Source organism: Paroedura picta, chromosome 3, assembly GCF_049243985.1.
Source record: "Paroedura picta isolate Pp20150507F chromosome 3, Ppicta_v3.0, whole genome shotgun sequence".
NCBI classification, from domain to species: Eukaryota; Metazoa; Chordata; class Lepidosauria; order Squamata; family Gekkonidae; genus Paroedura; species Paroedura picta.
In genome coordinates, this window is record NC_135371.1 from 149,529,234 (window position 1) to 149,541,533 (window position 12,300).

The 12,300-nt window shown below is 42.6% G+C and overlaps 1 protein-coding gene across 7 annotated transcripts in view; it reads right to left on the reverse strand.

Annotated features, from left to right (window-relative positions):
• SCN8A (sodium voltage-gated channel alpha subunit 8) overlaps positions 1 to 12,300 on the reverse strand; it is a 144,225-nt gene that overhangs the window by 42,651 nt on the left and 89,274 nt on the right. For all 7 annotated transcript variants that reach the window (XM_077328672.1, XM_077328669.1, XM_077328668.1 and 4 more), the window contains 8 exons: positions 9,503 to 9,638; positions 8,392 to 8,630; positions 6,667 to 6,840; positions 5,410 to 5,766; positions 4,224 to 4,694; positions 2,930 to 3,047; positions 1,638 to 1,792; positions 743 to 916 (listed from right to left, as the gene is read on the reverse strand). In XM_077328672.1, coding sequence (XP_077184787.1) covers positions 743 to 916; positions 1,638 to 1,792; positions 2,930 to 3,047; positions 4,224 to 4,694; positions 5,410 to 5,766; positions 6,667 to 6,840; positions 8,392 to 8,630; positions 9,503 to 9,638 — 1,824 coding nt within the window. The remainder of the gene's footprint in view (positions 1 to 742; positions 917 to 1,637; positions 1,793 to 2,929; positions 3,048 to 4,223; positions 4,695 to 5,409; positions 5,767 to 6,666; positions 6,841 to 8,391; positions 8,631 to 9,502; positions 9,639 to 12,300) is intronic.

The following is a 12,300-nucleotide window of genomic DNA, read 5'->3' on the forward strand; positions in this document are numbered from 1 at the left end:
AGAGGAAAAAACCCAATCAAGTAGAAGAAGATTTGAACATGAACTCAACATTTCGCCTAGCAACTAGAAGGGAGGTCTGCCTCACACTTTGAGAACCCAGGTTTTAGGGTTGTGCCATCCTGAAATAGTCTGCATTTTGATAGAGACTGGTCTTCAATTTTCAAATTGGGGAGCATAACGTGAGACACAGTAATCATCTGTTGTTGTTACCAGGATAATTTTGAATGCTATTTTTTTAGCTTGTTAAAGTGCTTAAATTTGGTGGATTTTACTTTCTATATTTTACTGCTTTTCTGAATAAGACGAGTGCTGGTGACATTGACACATTCTGTTCATTACAACATTCAACCATGGCTCTCTTGCAGATCCAACCTTCTTGCAGAATATACAGGAATAAAGAACATATCTAAAGTGAGCTAACAGAAAACAGAGTTGCACATGTTACGATTTTTTGTTATCTTTACATTTCCCCCTCCCACTCCACTTTCAGACCTCAGAGGAAAAGTAGTCCTAAAAGGCCAAGAACAGACCCCCACCCCCCCAATTTCTGCAGTACAAATTGCTGGTATAAAAAGCATGGAATGTTTCTTTGATGAGTCCAGGATTAATCTATACCTGATTTAAAGCAACAGATTAGGACCATATATCATCTTGCCGGGACTTTTCCCATGGAGGTAATATATTGACTGGTAGAAGCAGAAAGGGGGTGGGGTGGGGAGGAAACAAGAAAAATGACACATACTGCTACAATGAGGAAATCCAGCCAGCACCAGGCATTAGTGAAGAACTTCACGAATCCATAAGCGCACCATTTCAACAACATTTCAAGGATAAAGATGTAGGTGAAGACTTTGTCAGCGTACTCCAAGATAGTCCGTATGGTCCTTCTCTGTTCTATGTAAATATCCTCAAAGGCCTAAGGAAAAACAGGGGAATGATCATGACTGCACTCTGTACTTGGCAGTACATTCACATAAACAGGAGTTCTCATATTGGTCAGTTGCCTAACCCTGGTACTAGGCCTGCGGGGCTTGCAATTTTTTTTCTTTGCTGGGGGGGGGGGGATTCCGGTAAATACCAGCTGTATCTCATATGATGGATCACTGAGAGAAATGCAAGGTGCAGCCCTTGCGTGCTAACGAAGAGAGAAAGGGATGTGGTGTCTTTCTGGAGGCTGTCAGGAGGCAATGACAGAGACGTCAAGATGCTGCAGGTGCTCAACTACTCAGTGAAGAACAGAACCATCAAATACTGTCATCACCTTTGCCCACACCAGGTACTACCATCTACTCAACAGCTGCCCACCTATTTGGTGCTGCAGCAGTGGCTCATGTCCCTTTCCTCATGACACCCTCCAGTAAAGGTACTACATCCCCTTCTTCCTTCAGTGGTGGTAGCTCAAGTTCTCCAAGTGACCCACCATATGAAGTGCTGCTGGTCAATACTGAAAAGCCATTACTAGAACTGACTTGCTTGACTCTGCTTGCATTGCTTGTATCACATATTTGAAAGAAATGCTGTGAACTTCCAAAGGGATTCTTGGACTCACTTGGGAAGGGGAGGCTATTAGTGATGGAACCTCGCCCACCCCCCATGTCTTCTCAGATAAGCCCCAAGAAAAATGTAACTCTGCTCACCAGAGCTCCACTGCTTAGCAAGATCATGAAGATAATGAATGTCTCAAACCAGTTATGCTCCACAATTAAAAAGCAAGTCTTCCGCAAATTCCACCAAGACTTCCCCTTTCCCTCTTCAATGTTGACGTCACAGCACTTAAACCGTTGAACACAGCCTACAAACATAAGTTAACATAACCTTTTTTGAGGTTCTACGTTTCATTAGTTTTGCTCTAAAGAAATAATTTAGCTTTGTTCTAAAACTTTTAATTCCAAAACATCACAAATAAGCAGCATTGCTGTTCAAGGCAGTTTTCGATTTCGGAGCTAAACAAAGGAATCCAGTGGCACCTTAATGTCAAACTAACTTACTGTGGCATGAGTGGCTTGCAGAATTCAGACTAATTACACACCTGCGTGGTTGTGCCCGCTGTCACGCTGCTGCCAGCACCCCCCCCGCGCAGCGTGGCGCTGGCTGCGCCCGGAGGGAACGGCTGCTGAAGCGGCTGAATCGCACAACCCTAATCAGAACCCCTACAGGTGCACCACTTTCTGCAGCTTTCTGCAGGTTTTTGGAGAGCAAAGGCAAAACGCTTCCAGTCCCTCTTTGTGTATAAGTTGGAAGGAGTGCCAGGACAGCGCGGCAAGGTCACTCAATGGGGGTAAAGACTCATTTATTTGTTTAGGTTTTTATACTGCCCATTTATATGGCTCTGGGCGGCTTACATATAACATCATGGGGTAATTATATAGAGCATTGCAATAAATATAACAAATATAACAATCATAACATAACATGTCAACCAGAACAATATTTAAACAGGAACAGGAACACTGACATAGCTTTGGGTTGTTCAGATTCTTCAGTTATGGGAGGGGGTGTCTCGTGGGGCAGTGGGTGTTTTGGGGCTGGTCGGCCTGAAGCAAATGCCTGGTGGAGGAGCTCCCTTTTGCAGGCCCTGCAAAATTGTGAGAGTTCAGACAGGGCCCTGATCTCTTTAGGGAGCTCATTCCACCAGGTGGGGGCCAGGACTGAGAAGGCATTTTGATTTTGAATACAGGCCGGTTTCAGAAGCTCTCAAGCTCTGCATTGCCTTCTCTCTCTCTCTCTCTCCCCTGGTGAGATCATAATTCTCATTTTTTTTCCTTTCACTCTGCTATATAACTTCCTGTCTTGCTCTGCAGTTCAGTGGGTATCATGCAGCAGTCTGCGGGTTATAGGTGGGTCTCAGATCTAGAAAGACTGAAGATTACTCCCCTAAACCGACTTTAGATCTTTAAAGCTCCCTTCTTCACAGTAAAATCAAAATCACCTTCTGTGAAACATGCATCAGGGTCCAGATATTCTTCTGGGGCTTCCACAGGAACTTCTTCTGCCTCCGGCTTGATATCAATGGTGCTGCCTTCTGATGAACTGGTGTCATCTAATTTCTTGAACAATAAAGACCACCGATCACAAACAGTGATATTATCAGACAAGTGAAACAAAGAACTGCATCTCTGAACAACTTCTTAACAACAACTGTAATTACGTTTCTCCAAATTTGTATAATCTGAATAAGGCTTTACAAAAACTACCAAGAAAATATTCTATTTCTCCTCTTTAAACATGGGGAAGTGTTTGTTAACAAATGTCAGCATGGTGCCAAACACAATCACATCTTCTGATTTTACTGCAAGTACAGTAGGCATAGCAATATGCTGTACTAGTTAATAACTGTTGTCATTAATAAGCATGGCAAGATAAAAGATACATATGAATGCTAGTTGGATTCCACCTAAAATCTCCTGTTCCCTACTGCTACAACAGACCTCCAACTCCACCTAAACCAGGGGTGGCTCTCCAGATGTCCATGGACTACAGATCTCCATGATAATGAGCAGGGCCTCACGGGAATGGTTGTCCGTGGACATCTGGAGAGCAAAGTCTGGCCACCCTTGCCATAAACTATGCCAGGTGATATCCCACCCCTAGGACTAGCATTTTGGCAGGAGGAGGAGGAGGAGGAGGAGGAGGGGAAGTCTCTTTTTCACAGACAGGAATCTGTGATAATTTTAAGAGGAATTCAAGCCTACGTGATTATTTTACAGAAGCACTTGTGAATCTGGTCAGCTCAGGATTAATCTAGATCAGGGGTAGTCAACCTTTGGTCCTCCAGGTGTTCACAGACTACAATTCCCATGAGCCCCTGCCAGCAAATGCCTGCAGGGGCTCATGGGAATTGTAGTCCATGGACATCTGGAGGACCACAGGTTGACTACCCCTGATCTAGATGATGCCAGAAGACTTGTAAATCTTCCCAGTGTTTTTAAAGAGAAGTATCAGGTCTGAATAAGGAAAGCAGATAAACCTTCTTGCATCCATGGTTTTATTAAATAAATAACTAAATCTAAATAATTAAAACCAATCCTCAAGGGGTTTCTCTTTTGTCCCAACTAAGCTTGAATCTCACCAAATTTAGCTACAGCATGATTTCTGTATTAAGATCTGCTGTCTGCAAGGCTTAACTGCTCTGGCTATCTGTGCTTCTCTGTAACGCATATGACTACCCAAAGCCACATCATGAGAATGTGGTTTATGAGCAAGCGTGACCCAGGAATGAGTACCTCTTTGCTGCCATCAGGGTCTGTGTCGCTGCTGAAATCTTCTGTATTGAGGTTCTCAAAGTCAGACTCACCCACGGCTATGGGGACACGGACAGTGAGGTTGGGGTTGTTGATGAACGACATGTGGTCTTCATCAATGATGTACTTTTCTACACTGCTGCCAATGCCACTGGTGGTCCCATTGCCGTTTTTCTGGTAATCGATCTCCCGGTTGATGTCAGCCCCAGTGTGGTTGGCAATGCAGTTCATCTTCTTGTCATACAGCTCATCCAAGGGCTTGACTTCATCACCCTCCCTCTGCTTGAAGTGTGTCTGCACAAAATTGTGCACTCTGATCTTTGCCCAGGCAATGCCCTTCTTGATTCGGATGACAGAGATCTGCAAGTTGTTCATCTCGCCGTCATCATCAGTTGCGGCTAGATTGTCTGCACTGAAGGAGCTCAGCAGCAAGGCCAAGAACAGGTTCAGCACCTGAAAGAGGAGCAAAGGCCTCTACTGCAACACTTCCCAACATTTACTTTTGCTCAGAGAACTGGCACTACCTTAACTCAAAGCAGCCTTGTGTATTGGGCAAGCACTGAGACACTCTTGAAAAATATAAAGATGGGCCTTTAAAAGAACCCAGGTCTTAGTCTTCTACAGAAAGATCTACTTCTTAAAATTGTATTTAACTTATTATCCAGCTTTCCTACCAAATAGGTACCCCAAATGGCTCACATCCTTCACTTTGTCCTCAAAACAGTCCTTTGAGGTAAATTAGGCAGAGAGTGTGTGACTGACTCAAAGTCATTCAGCATGCTTCTATGACAGACTGGAGATTTGAGGCTGGGTCTCACAGATCCTAGTCTGACAGTCTAACTACACTATCACACTGGCTCTCAAAAGATCAACGTTGCAGGAGATTCAGCAAGGGAGGACAATTATCTTTCTTTTCTGCTTTCTGCTCTACTTGTGGAGATATCTAAGCTTCCATGAACTGGATAGTGGACCAGATGGATTGAGCAGTCTTGTTCTTACAATCACAGTTAGGACATTGCATTGGTGCAGCAGTCATTATATTTCATTCCTGCTACGTTACAGGTATAGGAATACTTAGGACTGGGTTTCAAAGCAAGCAAAGAACATTAGTTCTTATTCATTGTAGTTCAAGAGAGCCATTTAAAAAACAACAACCAGTTATACTAACCACCAGGTTTCCAATGACCATCACCATCATGAAGACAATAAGGCACATTGCCTGTCCTGCCACTTCCATACAGTCCCACATGGTTTCAATCCATTCCCCACACAGCACACGGAAGACGATAAGGAACGAGTGGAAGAAGTCATTCATGTGCCACCGTGGGAGCACACACTCAGGGTGGATCTTGCAGACACACTCCTTGTAGCTCTTGCCAAAAAGCTGCATCCCAACCACAGCAAAGATGAAAACAATGATAGCCAGCACCAAGGTCAGGTTACCCAAGGCACCCACTGAATTACCAATGATTTTGATCAACATGTTCAGAGTTGGCCAGGATTTTGCCAGCTTGAAGACCCTCAACTAGAAGATGATAGTTGAGAGAGAGAGAGAGAGATGGGGGAGGAGAGAATGAGTATTTAATTAAACAATAAAAACAGAAGAAGAAACCAAGTGAGACTTTTAGAAACTGAGATTCATTTTTCAGATATATTAACGGATGACCCACAAACCAAGATTTAAACAGGGGAACTCTATCAGCTCAATTTAGTATCTCTGATAATTCCAGATGAGTAGCCATACAAATATATGTTTGCCCCTTCACAGCAGGACTTAAAGTGACCCACAAATCTAAAAATGCAAACAAAATCTCACAAAACCATTCTTCCATTATTAAAAACATATATTTCAGTCAGATCTTTGAAAACAAGAAAATTCTACCTGTAATTGCCTGAAAAATGTCTGACATGTTCACAAAATACCATTTGCTATGTCTTGTACAAGCCGAAAATAAAACTGGAATACTATAACTAAAAGTGCAAGTGGGTTGCAAGGATTATTTTCTGAACTTCCACTTGTACAAAGCCTGTTGTGTGTGTAAAAGTTCCATGAGATCCAACCAACTATGAGGGTATTACACCTTGTTTATTTTTCCAAAAGAATCATTCCCCCATTTTGGTATTGATAACATTCAACAAACGATAAGCATTAAAATATTTGCTCAGAACAGCTGACCTTCAGAATCTGGCAGTTCTTATTCTTTCCGTTAACACTTAAGATAAGAATATGGAGCTATGAAGATGGTAGAACGGACTCCAAACAATTCACTCTTCAATAAGCATGCAGTTGTTCCCCCTCCCTGCTACCCACCCTGAACACTGATTTGGGGTTCTATTGATGGATAGATATATTCCCAATTAACTTAGATTTAATTTTATACAAGCTTCGATAAAGGAAACTTAAAAGAAATAAAAGAAGAAATACCAATCGGAAAGATCGCAGCACGGAAAGCCCTTCAACATCTGCTAGCATCAGTTCCAGTAAGCTCAGAGACACGATAAATCCGTCAAAAATGTTCCAACCTTCTTGAAAATAATAGTAAGGGTCCATTGCAATGAGCTTCAGGAACATTTCAGCTGTGAATATTCCAGTGAAAACCTGATGAGAAAAAGGTAGATGATTGTACAAAGCTCCACTGTAATCTGTGAGTATAGGAAAAAGGGAAAAATTGGGTGGGCTGTACTGCAGTAGCAATTTTCTTGCTTCATTTTCTTGTTTCATATAAACCGCCCTGAGACTTCGATATATATATATTTATATATATTGTATATAAATACAATACAAAATAATAAATTTAGACAAATGCAACGCCGCCTTTGGCAGCAGACTGCTGACTACAGCGGCGGGAGACCTGGTCCGGGGAGAAGACATGATGTCAGGTGACAGTGGCAGGTTACAGTGGATGAGCGATAGGGTTGTGAATGTCCTGCATAGTGCAGGGGGTTGGACGATGACCCATGAGGTCCCTTCCAACTCTATGATTCTATGATTCTATGATTCTTACTCCTGGGCCAAGTGAGGCTGCAGCTGCTTCCTGCCATGCAGAGCGGTGAGCAGGGGCAGTAGGGGGAGTGAGAGTGGCCTATGTGCCCTATATAAGGGTGAGCACAGCAGCAGGCAGCCTCTTGGCCCTCTGTGCCTGATTGATGTTTCCCATCCTCCAAGCCTATTTCAATGTGGTGTTATATGTTTGTTTTTTATGTTTATAAAATTTTCTTGTCACAGGTGGTGGTTATGCCTGGTGGGCAGATCCTTTTGGGTGGGGCCTGTGCCTGCATTTCTCCACAAAATTGGAGGCCTCCATAAGAGGTGCAGTGCTTCCTAGCTAGGAGGCAGCTGCTTCACATTGCAGGTGGCTGGTGGGTGCTCTAACAGAGGTTGACACCTGCAGGGCTCCCATCTTATTCCTCCCTCCCATTGCCCAGCAGGCCTGGGGGTAGAGGGAGGTGACCAATATGTCACTCAGCCCCGTGGGATGGCCTGCTGCAGTGGGGAGCTCCCTTGTGGTTGGCTGGCTGCTAGGGGGCAGAATCCACCCTTTGTGGGTTTTTGCTGACACTCATTTGCTTAACAATAAAACTCTGGCCTAATTTAATACCAAATACTAGTGCCGGTGTTTGCTGTATGATCTGGCACATGTCCCCCTGCCCCATGCTGATAGTCATTATCCATGTAGTGACTGGCCTGTTGTTACATCGTCTTAACATTTCACTGAATTCCCCACTAAGTTCTTCTTAGTGCTTCAAAACTGACAGTAAGCACCACCTAAAGCCTCACAAAGATCTAGCTATGGATTGGCTCAGCCGTCTTTACATAGTATTCATAAATAGTTGGGGAAGAAGAAAAAACAGCTTTTGATTAGTGTGAAATAAGCAGTTATCAATTATCCAGTGTATCATTAATCAATTAGAAACATGAGAAGAGCCCTTGTGGATCAGACCAATGGCCCATCTAGTCCAACATTCTGTCTCACACAGTGGCCAACCACTTCCTCTGGACCGCCAACAGCAGGGGATAGAGGTTGAGGCCTTCCCCTGATGTTGCCTAATGGCATCGGGATTCAGAGGCTTAGTGCCTCTGAATGTCGAGGTTTAGAGAAATGTTCTTTTATACCCTCACTAGGAATCTTTTCACATGAACACTGCTTACCAGATTTCCTACAGACAAAACATGTTCAAACTGTGGGGTCATGGGATGGTGTTCCATTGCCATGAAGAGAGTATTCAAAACAATACAGATAGTAATGGCTAAATCCACAAAAGGATCCATGACAATCAAATTGACAATCTCTTTTAACTTCACCCAGTGTGGGTGGCACTCCCAGATGAGGAAGGTGTTGGCGAATTTGTACCAGCAAGGAGGACATTTTCGCTGAGATTCTTCCAGCTCTGCAACAAGATAAAAAAGAAGCACCATTGATGTATCTGATAAAAGCCAGAAAAGATTGGGAATTTAATTCCATATTAAATTCATTTTCAATTCTTTTGGCTACAACTTTTAAGTGTTTTAAAACACGAGAGGGTCGCATTTTACAAATAAATGGAATCAAAACATCTGCCAGAAAATAATCACAGACAAGGGAGAAAAATGTATGCATGTCTGATTAATCTAAACAGCCAAACAATATTTTGATGTAATGCAAATAATATAATGTATACCTTACATTGTGAGATTATAATATATGAATGTTAAATCTATGTTTTACACTTTTAACATGCTCTTCCTCCCAAGAAACTCAGAAGAGTGCACTCCTTCATTTTATCCGGGTGATGACCACGGACATTCAAGGATATTCATAGAAACCCTGATAATTTATTCCGCGATTTACCAGTCCTAGTCATTTTCTAACCTCTCTATCACACTAATACTGAGATCACCCATGATTCAATTAGATGTGGAATGGGCTATAATGATTGCTTTTGTTTTTTCCTATTTCATATGTGTTTAGCTTGCAGAAATGATTACAAATGCAGAATTTACCTCTCTCAGTGCAAAATGATAGGGTTTATTTGATGTATGGTATTTACAGAGTAATATTTAGAGAACCACAAACCTCATGCTCAGAATACTTGCAGACCCAATGGGCACTACTGCAGCAGTAGTTTTGTTTTTAAAATTATCTATACAATTCCATGATCTAGAAATTTCAGGGTTTGTTTTTTTAAAAAAGAAAATTGTAATAAAGAAAACAGAATACTGACTTCTCGATTATTCACACGACTGGCAACAGCGGCACACAAAAATCAAAGTTCACACCTACCTTCTACAAGAGTATTTGTTATAACAGTCATTATACTGTTGGTTCGGTCCTTTCTTCCATAGGATGCATTCAGCTGGTCCATTGATACTAAGAGGGACCCAGTAGGTTTCTTTTTAATTTCCACCTCAGTAGTTCCCTGGAAAATCCATAACATCCTGTAAGTATGACCACTTTACTGTCTATGGAGTGAAATGTGATAGGCTTTTAAACTGGAAAACAAAAGCAAGGTTTGTTTTGCAGGCCTCTGTTGAGTCTTTATAATATGGTAGACAGTGTTATGCCTGACATAGCCTTACTAACCTTCCTCAAAGTACAGAAGGATTTTGATCAAAATTTTTATATGCAACGATTTTAATTTGGGGGCATTACAGTTAGAATGTCCAAATGTTAATAAAGAAAAGAAATTTGATGGCACTAGCTGTGGATAAATGGTTTCCTATTTAGTGCACAGGATGTCTAGATACAGATTCTTGTTTTCTGTGGAGCCCCATGATTTCTCTGGTTTGTTATTTTTTTTGGGGGGGTGAGCTCTTTAGCAGATACATTTATTGTGACTGTACATAGCTTAAATAGCTTGGGATCCAAGTATAAATATGTACACACAGTCCCATGGGCCACTGGTCCCATAGTTTCAGAATCCACCAATGCAAAGTAACATTGAGCAAAGACTAGAACCCAGCAAAATGGTTTGCTGGTTAAAAATAAAATAAAATTGAGTCTGTGGATTGTTGTGCATTTTCTTCTCCCAACACAACCCATTTGCTGCTGGCTTTAACAGCATACCTAATTTTTTTTCCGCATCTAAAACTGCTGATGATTACAAAATCCAAACATTGTACAGCTACATTAAAAAAAAAAGAAATAGCTTTAGGATATTTGCGCTGTTCCAACTAAGGTTGCCAGGTGTCCAGTATTGACTCAGAAAGTCTGGTATTTTCACTGACTGGAAGAAAAAAACTGCAAAAACACCCAGCATTTTAAAGTCTGGTATTTTTTCTGTGTTTTTCCTAAGAGCCACTGAAAATACTGACTGCACATGCTTCACACTTGGGCTCGGTGGTACTGGGAGGAGGCAGCATCGAACGTGAAAGAGTATTTTTAAATAATCTTACATCTAAGATTTTGTCTTAAATCTAAAATTTTAAAATTTATATTTTTAAAAGTCGTAATTTTTTAAAATGAATTTTTAAATAGTTCCAAAATGGCCTTTTAACATGTACGTATAACTAGGCAGAAGAATGGGAGGGGGGGGGGACGATGTTCACACTAAAAGAATTTACCCTTCCTACAATTCACTTTCACATTCTCAGTTCAGTAAATTGGGCCAGGGAGTTAAAACTAGAAACTTTACAGGAGATACATGGCCTGATTCAGCCCCTGGACAGCCTCTCGTTGCTGGTGGGTTTTAGTGCTGCTTCCACATGATGTCGGCAGCAACCTGAGGCTGTGCAGGGGCTGGTGCAAGTTTTGGCCAGATTTGCCTCGAGATAAGGGAAAATGCCAAAACTGCATTTGCCATTTCTTATAGTGCTTCACATCAGGGAGCAACCAGGGTCAAGCCTGTGCGGAGGGAGAAGCGCACGACAGTCCCTGCAACATTATGCCCGCCCTTGCGCCCACCCTCCCCTCTCCATTTCCTGCTTGAGAATATATATATTTTAAAAATGGCGTGGTCCGCGTTGCTGCGGGACTGCAAAGCTACATTCCCCAAGTTAAAATAAAATCTTCTGTGCATTGTCCTCATTGGTTTTGAGATCAGGCAGTCAAGACACATTCCCGTTTGTGTTTTCTGTTGTTTGGTTTTTAACGGGGACGGGGATGGGGGCATGTGATGAAGCAGCCCTCTCCCGATCAGCCAGGTGTTTGTGCTCTTTATTTTTAAGAAGAAGAAGAAGAAGAGTTGGTTCTTATATGCCGCTTTTCTCTACCCGAAGGAGGCTCAAAGTGGCTTACAGTCGCCTTCCCTTTCCTCTCCCCACAACAGACACCCTGTGAGGTGGGTGAGGCTGAGAGAGCCCTGATATTCCTGCTCGGTCAGAACAATTTTATCAGTGCTGTGACTAGCCCAAGGTCACCCGGCTGGCTGCATGTAGGGGAGTGCAGAATCGAACCCGGCATGCCAGATTAGAAGTCCGCACTCCTAACACTACACCAAACTGGCTCTCCTAAGCCTTACTGTTCACACAAAATCACTCATTGGGGTCCAGTTACCATTTCCAGTCTTTCACGAATCTACCCAAACGTAAATAGAGACCAAAACACAATGAATCTCCCCCCTCCCAAAAGAGGGGGGGGGAGATGCTTTATTGTTGTGGAGATTGCCACAGCAATGTGGAAATGTTACTTTAAAAATGCTTCTGTTTTTGACGGTACGGCATAGCAATGTGGAAGTGACTTAAAAAAATTAATTTCTGGGCTGGGCGGGGGGGGGGACACGGAAGTTTAAGTTCCTGAAACAACTGCTGTGCTAGGATTCGGATTGCAGTGACTGATAAGCTGAAGAGTGGGGGGAGAAGTTCACGTTGTATTCCCTTGCCGCCTCACAGAGAGGCAAAAAGCTACAACAAGGCAGAGGGAGAATGCAGGAGGGGGTCTCCCATCAGGAACCTTGCAAACGCATGGTTAACAACCACGCGTTTGCAAGCAGGAGGTGAGGCGAGTTAAACACCTCCGTGCAGAATCGGTGATGGACTGTCTCCTAATAGCTGTTAAAGTGGTGGTTGAGTAGAAAGGTAGTTCACCCTTTTGTTCGTTGATGACTTTTCTGATCAAAGTAGTTCCCTTTTTCCACCTGATTT